Source organism: Salminus brasiliensis, chromosome 9, assembly GCF_030463535.1.
Source record: "Salminus brasiliensis chromosome 9, fSalBra1.hap2, whole genome shotgun sequence".
Taxonomy (NCBI): domain Eukaryota; kingdom Metazoa; phylum Chordata; class Actinopteri; order Characiformes; family Bryconidae; genus Salminus; species Salminus brasiliensis.
Window position 1 is genome coordinate 13,027,249 of NC_132886.1, and position 17,070 is coordinate 13,044,318.

The window sequence follows — 17,070 nt, forward strand, 5'->3', positions numbered from 1 at the left end:
AAAAGTACACTATATCAGAAATACACTCCATCAAAAGTACAATATTTTAAAAAGTGTTCTGCATCAAAGGTACACTGCATCAAAAGCAAACACTACAGCAAACTACAGTCCACCTAAATAATAAGTACATACATAATTCCTGCAGAATACCTAAATGTTCCTACACTGTGATAAAATGCTCAGTGTAGACGATAAAGTAGCCAAACAGAGCAAGGTGGGTATGTTCTCCTCGGTGCTGCTCCAGAAAACACCTTGTCCTTATTTTTGCCCGTGACCCACTTTGACTCCAGGTGGAGTCTATATCTAGCCCTCTATTAATACTGTTAAGTGTGCAGGGCTGGGACCTCCAAGATCTTCCTATATAGAATACAGCATTAACAGCAGTAATTGTGGTTTATTTTTTACCATGTTCCTCAGGATGTGTTTGGTTAGTACTGTGAGTGAGGAAAGTTGTCCAGAACTCTCATTTCTTACAGACATGCCCATCCCTGAAAAGCCAGAGAAACAGAGTTAGCATGGATAATATGCCCTTTGCCTGCATTCTCTTTCATACTGTCGCTGCATTGTGCGGCCACACCTTTCCTCTATACACTGATTACATGACTGACAGCTGTGTTTACGGACAGCTCATTGGTGTTTCCATGGTGACTGAAAGATAAGAGTGATTGGCTGACATTGGGCTATCTGAGTAGAAACCTCAGGTGATTGTTTTTTGCTGGCCTGTGAAAGGAACCTTGATCGGAACGGGTGTGATGACCCTACCTGGCTTTTATAACCACCAGCAGACAAGGAGTAGCATTTTCGTGCTGGTTTCTGAGCTGTGATTGGCTGGTTTGCTAGTTAGAAACATGTGTGAATAGTTAAGAGAGTAGATAAATGTGATCATTTTAAGCTACAATAGCCTGCTGTTTTAGTTTTGCTCAGTTGTAGAGTGAAAAAAGAGAAGGAACCCCATGTAGAGATTTGGGCACCTCGAGAGATGTCAGCTCTCAGAAAACCTTTAGCAAGGTCCCAGGCCTTATCCACACGTATCCAGATATGTTCTGTCATGCAAAACTGACGTTTTTTTAAATTCTCTCCAAGATGGAGATGTTGGAAAACCGTCTGTTTACAGTGTGGGCAGGAAAAGCAGAGCTTTATGAAAATGCCGATATCACAACGTATGCACGTTTCTGGCTGAATCTCCAATACCTCCTCACTCCCCATTAAGTGAACTACATAACTCTGATAAAACTACAACATCTACATGCAGATAGCACTATATCATAGATTCCCACATATGAATAAATGTAAATACTCTTCTATTACTGATATATAATGCTCTGTTTAGAATCTGTCATTTCAGGACTTGCGTAGTGGATTACATAGGGAGTAGTGTGAGATTAAAGATAGTCCTTTATTAGTCCCGCAGTGGGGAAATTCACAAACCTCTGTGTTTTCATCCTTCTTCGTGGTGTTGTGATGTATCTCTTTATTAGGGACTGTCCAATACAGGGCTATCATGCTCATGCAGCGGGTTTTTGTATCTGTGTGGACGGAAATATTTTTAAAAATATCTAGAAACGTGTGAGCGGAGTCCTCAGAAAGGTGTATTTCCCAGTAACTACAGGGACCTCTGTACAAACTGGTGGGGCTGTTCTTTGGCAATTAACCCTGCAGCCCACTGGCAGTCCATTGGCTTTTTAAGGGGTAAAGTACCATGGACCATGATTTCTCAATTCTCAAACCCTGCCCCAACAGTCAGCAACTGCCTAGCACTCTGAAAAGGAAAAAAAAAATATGCCCACAAAGCTGGATAAGGCTATGAGAAATGGCACAGCATTTTCATATAGGTGTTTCCTCAGCACTTAAAGCAATTAAGAAATGGAAATGAACTGGAACGAAGGAGGTTAGAGATCTGAAAGACTAAGAAAGCTTTCAGAGAAAACTGCTTGTAGGATTGCTAGAAAGGCAGATAAAAACCCTCGTTCTCCAGGAAGGTGTGACAGACTCTGGAGTGGTGGTGCACTGTTCTACTGTGCAGCGACACCTGCACAAATATGACCTTAATGGAAGAGTCATCAGTGGAAACCTTTTCCTGCCTCCTCGCCAGATTCAGTTCTGTAGAGACAGTTCTTCTAGTTTTCTGCATATAGTTTATAGGGCTAGACTTCTTGGTGCCTTTAAGCAGTCTAGAAGCCACATTTGAAGGCGAGCCAATGACTAACTGAGGGCGAGCCAGAGGGAATTGCAGGATCTACAGAAAACTGCAGCAGTCTGGGTGTAATGAAATCAAAGCAGTTACTTTTTCTCGATTTTGGAAAGAGAGAAATGGCCAGGTGTCGTATTTTGACAATTGGGTTGTGATAAGAAATGAAGAGAAAATAGAAATTCTTGTTTTATATTATAAAAAAAACAGAATAATTTTTAATAAATTTTTTTGAATTGTTACAGTGTCATTTAAGATATTGTAGATCTTTCAGAAGCGCACTAGGACAGTATTCTGTCACTGGTTGTGATGACATTGTGCCGTCTGGCCTATTAGTTCTTTTGTCTCTCTGTCTTCCTCTATGTCCCGTCCTGTCTGATGAGTCATGTCTGCGAGGATCCGTCCCAGGTGTGTGATTAGTCCTGGCTGCAGTGGGGCTGTTATTTTGCTCTCATATTGGAAGAGTTTGTTTCTTGCTGCTTTATTGCCTCAGATCCAATCCTCTGCACAAACTCTGGGTCTCTTAGGTGCAAGATAACAGCTCTCTCCTTTGCCTCCCCTCTTTTTTTCTCTCTCATCAACTCCTGTAATTCTCTCTTACTTACCCATCTGCCTTTTCTACTCCTCTGAATCCCATTTCTGAGGGACATTCCTTTGCTCCAGGGGCCATTAAAGTTGGATAACGCATCTCTCTGACTCTCTATTGCTGTCTAGCATCATTGGACATTCTGATGCAGAAGCATTTGTCCATCTGTGTCTTCTGCTGTAAGTGCTGAGAGTGGACAGGGCGTATGGTAGGTTGTAAGTACAGGGAAATTATTGTGCATTTTTTTAAACTACCACATCATCACTGTCACTCACAATCCTTGTATTTTCATGCCTGCCGTTTCCACTTTTTGACATAATGTGAATCTGGCAGTTGTGTCAGAATTTCATGATAAATGGACCAATAGAAAAGGCTTTTTTACATTGACTTCCATTGGAAGTTAAGAAGGTTTTTTCCTTCTCCTGTAAAGTAGCAATTTTGGGGATGGCAGTGCCTTCATTTTTCTGGCACAAACACACACACACACACACATGCAGAGGCTGGATTAAATTCTCAGACCAATTCATCAGTATGCACAGACTCACATCACTGCTATCCTTCATTCCTCACGACTTCCCAAAGGAGCAAGAGATAAAAGGAACTAATCGGCTTTGAGGAACGGCATTGTGGGATGTGTAGTTTTACTCCAGCGAAGGACACGCTGCATTCTGTGCCTTGTCAGAGGAGATATGGAGGACAGGGAGAGGAGGATGAGGAGAGAAGAGAGGAAGGGGAGGCAAACGAAGGGAAAGCGGGGGAGCAGGAGGCAAAGGCAGAGGGAAAGGAGAAAATAGGAGGAGGAAATATAAAGAATAAAGGAGTTTAGTGCGTCATTCCTGAAACGAACTCTGAGTCATCATCTGACGTCACTGTGTGTGTGTCTGTGTCTGTGTGTGTTGCTGCTTTGCTACACTGCTGAGAATACATGATGAGAGAGATCAAAGATTTCCGAGAGCCAGCTCTCAGTCTGTACAGGCTCTCCAGACGTGTGTGTGTGTGTGTCTGAGAGAGACAGACAGACACTCTCATACACACACCTGTCAGATTATCTACAGTGACTAGTTGCACAACCAGTGCAGCTACTCTGTTTGTATTGTTCTGATCATGCTATTAGCATTAATCCAGCTCCACTGTTTCATTGCATCACTGCTTAAAGTAGAAGCGTTACACACATCAGCCCAGCATCACATTCCTCCAGACACACAGTGCTGTGTCGTCTGTCACACACGCTTCTGCTGAATCATCCTGTGCTCCTTAAAACTTTTAGGGGTTCTTCCACTTGAACTTTTTGTGAGAGAACTTCCTAAAGTGCTTTGAGGAATCGTCAATCGTCGACCTTTTTTCTAAAACGTTTTTCTTGAAGGTTCCTCAAAGCACCTTAACACCTTAAAAAGCCGGTGGCCTGCCGGAGGGCTGAAAGTGTTATTGCAAACTTCTACTGGTACCACAGCATGTACCATATGTTCCAGCTGAGCTCAAATAACACAACGCCTCATATCTGAGAGCTTTGTCTATGGCTATGTCTATAGAGCGTTTTTCACTGTTCTCCGGCACATTGAGTGGACTGGTTCATCCAGGTTTGCATGTTCTACCTTTTAATCGAACTCAGCACGTCTCACAACAAAGGTGGGCTTGTTTTTTTTGATTGGTGACCTCACCAATCAGTGAGTTCCCACAGAGTCTGTGGCTCTCTTATACGCACATGGGGGAATGATCTTATTTGGCCATATACTACATAGACACATAACAGAAATTTGACCCTTTTTAAATACCATCAACATTTATAAATACTGTGGTAAACGGTTTTGACGTGATTCCGTCCAACCCTACATTGCTGTATTTAAAAGTCCTGAAGATTCGATACAATTTTACTAGGGATGTTATGGTTTAGGAAGAAGAATGACATGTGGCAAGCCTTGGGTCCACAGCACTTAAAGATCTGCTTCCCATAAATGTCCACCAGTAGGTGAGTGTTGGGCAGCTCAATCTTTAGGGCCTCAGACTGGTTCTAAAGTTGGTCATCAGTCTAGGGATGAGCACTAATACTTGCAGTTCAGGTCCACAGGTGAACATGCAGCAGCTGGTCAGACTAGCAAGGGAGGTTGTTTCTAACTAAACACGAAATCTGTTGCATCATACAGAAGCACTCTGTGAAAACATGTACATGATAAAGGCTTCACAGCTGAAGGTGTTTCTTTAGAAATGTGATGTTCTTTCAGGGAATCTCAGCCACAGGAATGTTGCTGCGTATCTCAAGACAGGTCCCCCCCTCCCCATCTCAAACGCATTCGAAACAATAAAGTGAAAGGGAGCACGCACAGGGAAATTCCCTTGCTTTCACTTGAAGGACTTGAAGGGTGGAAATCATGCTGAGAGCACTCCACACTTTATATCTCGCCAGGAGATTCTGTTTGGCTCTGTGCCACTGCATAGCTGTTGAAGTCTACCTTCCATCACAGTGGGAATGCTTGGCCTGTGCAGAATATGCCATCATTTGAGCAGTTACCTCAGAAGACTCTGGAGCAGCTTCCAAAACTATGACGTGATGGTCATTGCTCCAGCACGATGACGTGCACGTGTACCCGGGTGGAGGTTAATCCGTCATCACTAACTGCTCTCTCTCTTTCTCTGTCTCTTTCTTTGCAGAAGAGTGTGAAGGAGGGTCTCCTGTTGAAGCAGACCAGCTCCTTTCAGAGATGGAAGAGGAGGTACTTCAAATTAAGGGGCAGGACTCTCTACTATGCCAAAGATTCAAAGGTAAGAAACACTGCTCTCGTATTGGTCCGCTGGAACTCAGCTGCTAACCACTGACAGAACACACACTCCCAGCAGCTGCACTGTCTGCACAATAAAACATGAAGTTGCTCAAGGTCCCCTAGAATGGAAGACTGTATTTTTATATATTATATAGTTATAAAAATATGATGGAAAATTACATGTACAAGTACTACGCCATGAACTCAACGCTGTTGTCTCCTCCTTCGAAAGAAAACCTGATTCCAAAACGCAGCTCCCATAATGTACATACACCCAGTCCACTCGAAAAAGCCTTCATGAGAATATGGAAGTGAGGCCACAAAATGCTAAAGGTTAACATTAGAAGGGCCAAAGAAGCTGCAGCAGGAAAGCCAGGAGGAGCAAGCAGGTGGGAGCACGATTCTCGGACTGGTAGGAACGAAGCGCTTCCACGATAGTCTCATTTCTAACCACAAGAATCTCTCTAAATGGAAATAATAAGAATTTGTCATTGCACTACTACAACCAACTACTGGCTAGTTATGGTGACGTGGGCAGTGTTACAGTGTCAGCTGAGAATCATGTCTGTTAATGCTGCATAGGGTGCTCTGCTACGACAACACTGAGGATCGGAACTGGATCAGGCTTTAAAAGCTGATACCCTATTTATTAAAACTGCCTGGATCAGATCGGGACATCCATACATTGTATTAATTTGCAACACTTTTATATCACATACATTTAAAGTGGCATTGTTTCAGTGTATGTGCCTGCAGGACTAATTTTACTAACAATGACCAGATAACCTGCTTATACACACCTCTTCAAACGACTTGCGACTACACTACACCGCTACACCACTGAATGGAGCCACATTTCAGGACACAACATGTTTGTGTGTGTGTATAAGCTTGTAATTTGGTGAGGGATTGCTTGTTGTGTTGCAGTCACTTATATTTGATGAAGTGGATCTTTCTGATGCCAGTGTGGCAGAAACCAGCACGAAGAACATCAACAACAGTTTTACAGTGAGTAAACACAGCTGGCTAATTCATCTACCCAGTCATTTATCCATGGACTGTCTTTATTCACAGTGAAACCCATTCATTCAACAACTGCTTTTAATATTAGGAAATGCCATGGAACCTGTTCTGATTGGTTTGAAGTGTTGAAATCCTGTCTAGTCATACCTTGAATGAATTCAAGGAGGATTCAAGGAGACTTTGTTGTCATTCACATCACATGTGGTACATGGGGTGGAACGAAATTGAGATCAAGGTCCCAGTTACACCCAAAGAGCAATTATTAAATAAAAATAAATAAATAAATAAACACTCCCAGCGAATGAACGTCTGACAGTCATTATTTAAATTTAATGTTTAACTCTTATTTTAAATATAATATTGATTTATTGTTTTATTAAAGATTATTCAAGATTTCAGTCCTAAAACTAAAGGTTTTTAAAATAATCTGCTTTTGAATGAGATAATTGAGCATGTGAACCTGTGTATTGGTAAAGAACCTGTACATCAAGTGAAGGTTTTTTTAGACCTTCGTTCAAACAACCCTTTGAAGCACCTTTATTTTTAGGAAGGTGCTTCAAATCAGATTGGTGCTTAGGCAGCCTCAGACAACTTATGAAGCAAATGCACTGTCAAATCTGGACATGAACCCGTTGAAGCCTGGGCTTTTTTCAGTTATTAATTCTAATATTGAATTATTTGGGAAGCGTTTTAGATTTTGTGATCTTGTGGCGTCCCACAGGGTTCTATTTTAGGGCCTATGAAACTGACGTACTGTACTGTACTGTAGTTATGAATGTGAAGAAACGTGGGCTTATATACAGGGTCCATGGGGTTAATAAGTTAGTTTAATTCTCACTGTCTTGCTCTCACTTTTTCACTTGCTTGTGTTTGTTGTGTCTCTCTCTCTCTCTCTCTCTCTCTCTCTCTCTCAGGTGATCACTCCGTTCCGGAAGCTGATGCTATGTGCAGAGAGCAGGAAAGAGATGGAGGACTGGATCGGTGCTTTGAAGTCTGTTCAGAAGTGGGAGACATATGAGGTCAGCTTTTGACCTTGACCTTTAACTTTATTAACAGGGCACAGGTAGCGGTGGATGTCAGCCCAGTGTGTGAGCTTTACTGCTGGCTAGGGTTCAGACACCACGTCTATCAAATGATCTTAAACCTCAGCTGCAATTTTAATTACGCGCTCTGCACTTCTTTTTTTTGTTTTTTTCTCATATGATGAAAGCATAGTGATGAGTCATGCTTCTGTGTTGTGTTATGGTCACGTTTCGAATCTGTAGGCTTTCTGTGATGATTACGCAGAGCAAATCAGATGTTATTGGTCACACACACACACACAGTCATACGCAGCACAACTTGCAGTGAAATGTCCGGTCACTTAAAAAATGAAGATGAAAAAAAACACTTTATTTTATTTTAATTTATAAAGGTAAAGGTGCACGTATTTGTCACTGTACAGTGTGGACTGTACAGCGAAATGTGTCCTCCGCATTTAACCCATCTGGTAGTGAACACACACTCACACACACACACACACATGTGTTAGGGGCAGTGAGTACACACACACACCCAGAGCGGTGGGCAGCCAACTCCAGCGCCCGGGGAGCAGAGAGGGTAAAGGGCCTTGCTCAAGGGCCCAACAGTGGCAGCTTGCCAAGCCCGGGAATCGAACCCACAACCCTGTTATCGATATCCCGGCGCTCTAACCGCGAGCCACCACTGCCCCGTTTATTTATTATTTACTGCTAGAATTCTATGATCAGTGGCCCAATAGATATTCCCAAAAATGACTAAAATTTCTACTTCCATTAGTCAATTTTTGCTCTGAAATCTTTGCTCTGTAAAGTTGCCATTTTGGAGATACCAGGTTTTTGAGTCATGATATATACATAAAAATATATATATTTAAAATGATTATACGTGTATTTTAGAATTATTCTTTATTGGTTTGCAGTTATTCAGTTTTTGCATTTATTGTTGGGTCTTTATTAAATAATCTGTAAATTCCTCAGGTATTGACATAATTGATAGTGACAGCACTTAAGATCTGAGTATAGCAGTGTGTTGTGTGGATTCCAGGCCGGCACTAGTGTACAGTGATGTGGAGTGTTGTGTGTGTGTGTGTGAGTGATGAAAGAAGCCCAGTGAGTTTGTATGAGTGTAGCAGGACTATTGATGTTTCATTAATGATGTCCAATTCTTCATCAGCCTGGGATTCTGAGTGATCAATTATGTCTGATTGCTTGAGAGCATGTGTGTGTGTGTTTCTGACCTCAGGCCAGCCAGTTTAACATGGAGCATTTCTCTGGGATGCATAACTGGTACGCCTGTTCCCATGCTCGCCCCACATTCTGCAACGTCTGCAGGGAGGCACTGCCCGGGGTCACTTCACATGGCCTGTCCTGTGAAGGTAAGCACACAAACAACAGCGAAATCCTAAACCTAAAATCCAAATTAAAAATCGTAAAATGTATTTACTATGAATTTTAAGATGTTATTTGATGTAGAAATAATGTGACTTTGGTTGGGGTGAGACAGTGCTCAGCTGTGGTTTTACAACCCTCAGAATGAAACATGCTGTTTTTTGTTTTATGGTGGACGCTAAAAAGAAAAGCTCTGTTTTTATTGGCTGGTAACGGTACCATGACGGCTCACAGAATCTAATCTCGCCAGATTAGCTTTTAGCCTTGCATTCCTTGCATTCCTAGTCTTAAATCTTAAGCTGGTACTCAGCTGAGGTAGTCGGTTTATTTTCGAGGGAGTGGACATTAGGAGTTGATAAAAGCTGTAAATGCTAGCTTTTAGCCTAGCATGATAGCAGCTTGCTTAATGGGACTTTTGCTTTGTTGTGAACTGAGTTGAGGCACAAGACCAACTGCTGTCATGAGAGCTGGTTTCGGTAGCAACCCGTATTCCTGTAACTAGCAGTCTGGAGGTGATGTGCTGCTCCCTAGTACCATATTGTGGCATAATGTGAAAAGGTTTTGGGTTAGTCGAGTGTATGTCAGTTTTAAGGGTGTAGATATAACTAATCACAGCGTTTCAGATTCATGGTTCGTCACTTCCAATATAGTTTTCGAGGGCATTCTAGATCGATTCTAGGGCAGCATTAAAAGAACACCACAGACATTGATAGTAACCATACAAGGGCAATATTTGTTTTTTCTGTGTTTCACTGCGGCACCTTCTGCTTTCTTCCGCTTCCACAGTTTTATATTGTTACTGTTTGTTTTTCCTTGGTTTTAATTCTTCTTTCTTTTTTTGTCCCCTTTGTTTTCAGTTTTTCTGCTCTGATTGGTTCCTCTATTCAATCTCTGTACAGTTCCCTGTCATTCGCTCCCCCTATCATTCTCTCTCTGTCTCTAACCCGTTACTTTAACCCACAGCCATTCAGACGTAGCCAGTCAGGGACAATTCTCCAGAGCTTGTTATGTTTGTGAATTGTTGTGCCTGACAAATTGTAATTCATCTCTCTCCTTCTGTGTATGTCTGTGTGTGTGTGTGTGTATGTGTGCTTGTGTGTTACAGTGTGCAAATTTAAAGCTCATAAACGCTGTGCCGTCCGATCCACTAACAACTGTAAGTGGACCACTCTGGCATCCATAGGGAATGACATCATAGAGGATGAAGATGGGGTGAGTGTATATCATTGATGAACACAAGTCAAGTTTCTTAGTGTGAATTATGCATCTTTACTGTAGAATTGGTTACATATCGTCAGACCAAAACCTTACACCTCCATTTTTGCTTATTTGTACTTTCTGATATAATTTGAATCTGGCAGTTCTCCTTTATATCGCATCAAAATGAACCATTAAAACACTCAAATGAACAAAAGCAAAAACATGTACATTGATTTCCATTGAAAATCAAAGTGGCTTTTTCCTTCTCCTGTATAGTTGATTATGTCTGAAATTCTGAGGATACAAGCTACAATTTTGTGTGTTTGTTTCACCTGTCTAGGTGTCCATGCCGCACCAGTGGCTGGAGGGGAACCTGCCGGTCAGTGCAAAATGCGTGGTGTGTGATCGAACCTGTGGCAGCGTGCGCAGACTGCAGGACTGGCGCTGCCTCTGGTGCAAAGCCATCGTAAGTGTCCCAGATTCAGCATATATCACAGAGCATCAGTGAACACTGGAACTGCATGTTGCTGTACATTCGGTCGACCTCTTCACACTTTACGTATAAACAAGCTAGCTGTCAATATGGGCAAGCTGAGAAAAGAACGTTCGGTTTCGGTAAAATACCAACATTTACTGTATATTACACATTTAAAATGATACAGTACTATGCAAAAGGTGTAGACACCCCAACAGTATATATGTGTGATTTAAATAAATAGGAAGAAAGCTAATAATTATTAAGATTTAATAGTTAAGTTAAGTTTAATAGTTAATATTAAGACTTAGTAGTTGATGTCTTTTGATTTAGTTGTATTTAGTTATGCAGTTAGAAATAAATGTTGGGTTTCAGATTTCTCTTTAATGATCTCAGCCATTGCATAGCTTTACATCCACCAGCTTCTCACCTGATTAAACTTCATGAATCACTGATTAGCCAATCCAGATGTTGGATAATAACTGATTAGATAGCACTCCCAATGGCACAGCTTTCTAAGTATTGGCCCTATTATAGGGAGATTGCGAGTTCAATCCCCAATGACTTTCTAGGACTCCTGGCCACAGCCATCTGTGGCCTAGAGAGTATAATTGGCCTCTCTCTCACTCTCTGGGTTGGCGAAATAGCCCTACCCCATCACTTTCCCCAATGCTAGCCAGCATGATGGCCACACAATTGGCAGTTTTTCTTTAAACGTTTAAAAAACAAAACAAAATTAATTGGATGTCAGTTGGCAGATTGGCAGTTTATACTGGGCTTCCTTAAGTAGAGGTGTGGAAAGGGTTAAACAACACATGGACACATAAAATGCCTTGTTTTTAAACATTTAATATTAAACACTTGCTACCCAGAAAAATAGCTTACAAAAGATTAGATGTTTTAAAATGCTAAGTAGTGAACCGCAGTTTTTCATTAGATCAATAAAGCACTGATTAGCCAATCTGTATTCTGCCAATTAGTATTGGATGATAACTGTCTGTATAGCACTCACAAGAGGCACAGCTGTCTAAGCGTTGACCCTTTTTTTTTACCCAGTTTTCCACCCAGTTTAGCTGAGCCAAATAACCAGTCCACTCAATGGGACTCCTCCTATTACTTGACACTATACTTCTGACGCAAGGAGGGTGAGCACAAGCACATACCTATGCCTGTACATATGAAGACATCGCCTCTTTCAAACTGCCGCCAGTGCAGCATCATTAGGCAGGCAACACGCACAGAGGAAATCATGGAAACCCTAGCTCTAATACATCAGACAACAGACTCCTGTGCCGGCCAGCATCACAGTGGATATGATGAGGGGAGAGATCAGCATCTACCCACTTAGACAGAGCCAGGCCAATTGTGCTGTCTAAGGCTCTGACTGCTGATGGTGTCAGTGCCTTGGTCTGCTGAGCCACTCGGATCCCCGAATCTGACATTTTCAATCTCGATTTGGGCCTCTTTCATATGTGGTATTAAAATCCAAAACATTGAGTAGTGGCACTGAGTAGTGAACTACGTTTTTTTTTAGGCCGAATAGGATTTCTGCTTATGTTCTGTAGAGCTAGTCAAGCCAAGAAATGGCCATTACAGTATTTAAATATTTACTGCAAACTTAAGTAAAAGTGGTTTTACAATGTGTGTATGTGTGTGTGTGTGCAGGTGCACAGTAGCTGCAGGGAGCAGTTGGGAAAAACTTGTCCATTGGGCCAGTGTAAAGTGTCCATCATTCCTCCCACCGCTCTCAACAGCATTGACTCTGACGGTGAGGGGTTGCCCTGGAAACCGCATCGGCACCACACATGTCACTTACAGGTTTCCAAGCAGAAAGGACGGAGTGAACACGAATAGCATTCATTCCAGCCACTGTACGCAATACTCGTTTAGGGGAAGAGACATAAATAGATTCTTCATCCTCTTCCTCACGTGCATCTGTGTTCTAATAGGTGACGTTTGTTCTTCCTGCTGTCTAAATAACCCAGCAAGTGGAGAGAGAAGAGAGGTAGAGGCTGCTCCAACCATGCCTGAACATCTGATATAGATACACAGCAGTGGAATTCCCAGAATGTTTGTCACACTTTTGAAGGCAAAATTCCTCTTCCAAGGCCTTTATGACGTACAGTAGAAATGTTAAAAAGCAGGAAGCCCTAAAGAAAAGTTAAGGAAGCAGTTTTTTATGTATATGTGACAGACGAGAACTTCTTTGTCCTTTGTCCTCAAAGTTGCTGTTTGACAGATTTTTAAGATTAAGTGTCTTACTTACAATAGTGCATAAATATCCTCCCCCCTCAGGTTTCTGGAAGGCTGCCAGTCCATCCTGTTCCAGTCCTCTGCTGGTGTTGGTGAACAGTAAGAGTGGAGATAATCAGGGAGTGAAGTTTCTGCGCAAGTTCAAACAGCTGCTCAATCCGGCGCAGGTCTTTGACCTCATGAACGGAGGGCCGCAGCTGGGGTGAGACTCTGAACGTCTGGGTTTTTAACCCCCTAAGACCAACTCTCATAACATGATGCATCAGTACAGGTGTTGCATGACCTAACACAGCTACAATTTGGTAGATTGGTGGATCAGTTGCTCTTTACTCTGACACAGATTAAACAAAACAACAATAACGGTTTAACGAGCCAAGCTGTGCTCTGAATGAGTTAATGCGTGCCCTCAGACAAAAAATACAGCGCATCCAACAACAAAGGAAGCCTCATGGATATTTTCTAAATTGGTAGAAAACATGGCATCATAAAGAAAACACAGATTCTATATACTGATCCAATTCACTATGGGCACATTTGGCAGAATTGAAAGAGTTATAGGGGGCAAAGTCAGGGTCTTTTATACTCTTTTATATATAACTGAAGTACCAATTAGTTTTATAGTAATAACTGAGTAATTTACTCTGAATTATAAATCTACACAAACACACGCACATATACAAAGACATATATCTATATATATACACATACACACACTCATACACTACAGCCTACTATCCTCATCCTCAACCGCATCTATAACAGTAATGTAATAATTTGTTTCCATGTATTACGTGTGAAAGCAAGTGAGTGATTTTTGTGTTTGTATGTGTGTGTGTGTGTGTGTGTGTTTATGTGCATATACAGACTGCGACTGTTCCAGAAGTTTGAGACATTCCGCATCCTGGTGTGTGGCGGTGATGGCAGCGTGGGCTGGGTGCTGTCAGAACTGGATAAACTGGGACTGCACAAACAGGTCTGGAGTCAGGCATAGGATTAAAGAAGCAATGAGGTCAGAAATACATGAACAAGGCTGGATTTTCTGGACCATCTTTTGTTAATGCGTATGTTGCAGTGTCAGTTGGGTGTGCTGCCCCTGGGTACGGGGAATGACCTGGCACGGGTGCTAGGCTGGGGTGGGCTTTGTGATGATGACGCTCAACTGCTGCAGATACTGGAGAAACTGGAGAGAGCTACCACCAAGATGCTGGACAGGTTAACACATGCTCACATACACACTAAAGTGCACTTTGAACCACTGAAAGAGAGAGACTGAACGAGTGCATGAGTTCAGTAAGGGCTTCACATTACTAGAGCTGGGTGCACATTATTAGGAGGTGTGTACACATGTGATACTTAGTGAGACATTAGGTTGCTAGAGTTGCTCAGTGAACAGAACGTTCACAGTGTTCACTCTCCATTTGGTTTCTGTGCTGTCTAATTAACCCACCAAGCTGCTCAGCATTCCAAGCATGCCTGAACGTCTGGTAAAGACACACAGTGACAGAGTGCTCTAAACGTTTGTTACACTTTTGTGGGCAGAAATCCCAAATAATATAATATAATATATAAAAAAATAATGTAAGATAATAGATCAAATTAACAAAATATGACATTCATACTTTTTATCTTCTTAATTATGTCTCATTTAGCATCTCCTGTTTGTTGCAGCACTGCAGTTATAGCAAACAATGGAATGCTCTCAGCTTGCAGCACAGTTCTTTTTAATAAAATGGGAGCACTAGGTTCACTAGGTTGTATTTTGCTGGCATTCTTACAGTGCCAGAGAGGCTTCTAAAGAGCTTGACACAGAGGTCAATTTGTGCTGCCCTAAATAACCTGTAAATGAATAGGCAATTAGTGTTCTCAAAAGTGCATTCAGATGTCCAGTGACGTCAGAGCAAAAAGAAGCGGTTGCCTGGCTTCATCTTCCACAGGATGGATTTTCCTAAGAAAAAATGAGATAAATACTAAGAAGTTCATACGAATGTTATTCAGTTCTTAACTGCAGTTCTCAAATATTATCTTAAGAAAGTCTTAATTGTTTTGTAGGCTACTTTAATTCATATTTCACATCTTCTCATAAACAATGCAAAATACATTTTTAAATTTTCCAGTATTCAGTTAAACCCATGTGTTGGAGAGCAGACAAGTGTAAGGCTGTCGTAAGGTTAAGAAAATATTTAAGAACATATTTTTTTCTGAAGAATACCAATTGTTCTTAGAATCTTCCTTAAGTGAAAAGTTAAGAAGAAAAATCATATAAATGGTTCAAATAATTTTGAAGAATATCCAGTTATTCTAACTATTTTCTTATTCATAAAATTTACATAACATTTAGAATTTATCTCAATACACTTTCGTGAATTTAGTCCCTGAAGTGCAAATAATTGGCAATAGAATTGGACTCTTTGGAGCAGATCAACATGAATCTATTGGCACAATGCCTAATGCCAGACATGGGCTAGAGAGGTATAAGACCCCCCAGCATTGAGCTGTGGAGCAGTAGAACTGTATCCTCTGGAATGATGGCGCTCCTTCTAATACTTTTGGGATGAGTTGGGGAGTTGGGAATGAAGTGAACAGCCAACATCCTGACCTCACTGAAACACTTGTGTGTTTTCATTGAGCACAAAAAGACACTAAAGAAAATATGGCTTTATATGTTTATTTATTTATTTATTTATGTTGCTGAAATCATATATTTAGGTTGTGTTCAGACGTGTTCATAAAGTTCTGAATTACACTACATTTAATTGAATAGATGTGAATGCACAGATTTACACCCCTAATTTCTGTTGTTATTATTAGATGGAGTATAATGACATATGAAGTTCCCACAAAAAACACTCCTGCGATAGTTAAGGAGGATGACCAACTAGACTCTCCACTCCAGGTAAATATTCTGCTTCTTCTCTCACTATAGTGTGACTGTAAAACAAGTTTCCACTTACCCCGGGGGTCTGGATTTGGTCGATCAGCCAAGACCTGTTTGATGTCTAATTGTTTCTAAGCTAACAAGCTAATGTTTCTCTACTAGCCAATACTTAAAGACAATAGTCACATACCACACACATTTCTCTCATGTCCCCCAAAGCATTCAGGTCTTCGTAACGGTCGAGCCGGCTTGTTGACGTGGTGTAGGCCACTAACTATCAACGTTCTGAGCATCCACATGCATGTGGAATGTGCAGTGGCTCCATCACTACACTTGTCATCAGACATGTCTTGGCTAATTGAGCTCATCTGGGGTCAGAGGGAAATTGCGTAAACTGGATTTTTTTGCCAAACCATTTCTTTAGCTGTGAACCTCTTACCAAAGTCAGCCTGGTTCAGTCTGCATGTATTGTGTTATTCTGTCATTGATCCAGATTACTCACTATGCGGACTCTGTTGCCACCCATCTGACAAAGATTCTGGACTCGGATAAGCACAGTGATGTCATATCCTCTGCCAAGTAAGTACAAGTGTAAACACAGTGACATCATATCCTGTGTGTGTGTGTGTGCTTCATTCAGCTGGGTGCTGGTGGTTGGTAGTGTTGTGCCACAGCAGCGGCTCCTGATCGGGCATGTTTGGCCCTGTTTGACAGGAGTGTCAGGAACATCACCTCCAGTCGTGACGTCTTTCAGGCTGTTATGCAATGGCAGGACCTCTGGGAAATGATCTTTACATAATCCTCAGTTTCAGCTGGAACTAATGATATCAAATAACTTGACTTAAGTTCTGGCCTGTTGCTGCTTTAGTGCAGTTTCATTACACTTCAGGTGTGGAAAGGTATTTACAGCTCTAACAGCTTTAACACTGACAACTGCTTGCTTGACAGGATGTGCCTCAGCATGTATTGCTCTGAGGGTGTCTGGAGGTTTAAGCATAAATAAACCCCAAATATGACTTTATAGCTAACCACAGCCTTTATAGCATATATGTGTTACATTAAACCTTGCATCATATGTACTTTTTTACAGCTTAAAACCTAGTATTTCTATCCTTATCTTGGAATTTTGGACATATATAGTTTTGTTCCAGCCGAAACGGAATATCCATAATGTCTAACTCTTTTATGCTTCTGTTTTCTTTATTAAACTATGAGAACAAATTTTTCATTCTGTATATTGCGATCAAATATTTATTGTGTTTTACATACAAATAAAAACCACCATCTAAAGATAATAATGGTAATT

The 17,070-nt window shown here is 41.3% G+C and overlaps 1 protein-coding gene across 4 annotated transcripts in view; it reads left to right on the top strand.

Moving 5' to 3' along the window:
• The window catches only part of LOC140562076 (diacylglycerol kinase delta), a 106,179-nt gene that overhangs the window by 66,588 nt on the left and 22,521 nt on the right, over positions 1–17,070 (top strand). For all 4 annotated transcript variants that reach the window (XM_072687456.1, XM_072687458.1, XM_072687455.1 and 1 more), the window contains 12 exons: positions 5,421–5,531; positions 6,458–6,538; positions 7,468–7,572; positions 8,816–8,948; positions 10,067–10,173; positions 10,502–10,627; positions 12,302–12,404; positions 12,932–13,091; positions 13,754–13,862; positions 13,962–14,101; positions 15,698–15,782; positions 16,258–16,343. In XM_072687456.1, coding sequence (XP_072543557.1) covers positions 5,421–5,531; positions 6,458–6,538; positions 7,468–7,572; positions 8,816–8,948; positions 10,067–10,173; positions 10,502–10,627; positions 12,302–12,404; positions 12,932–13,091; positions 13,754–13,862; positions 13,962–14,101; positions 15,698–15,782; positions 16,258–16,343 — 1,346 coding nt within the window. The remainder of the gene's footprint in view (positions 1–5,420; positions 5,532–6,457; positions 6,539–7,467; positions 7,573–8,815; positions 8,949–10,066; positions 10,174–10,501; positions 10,628–12,301; positions 12,405–12,931; positions 13,092–13,753; positions 13,863–13,961; positions 14,102–15,697; positions 15,783–16,257; positions 16,344–17,070) is intronic.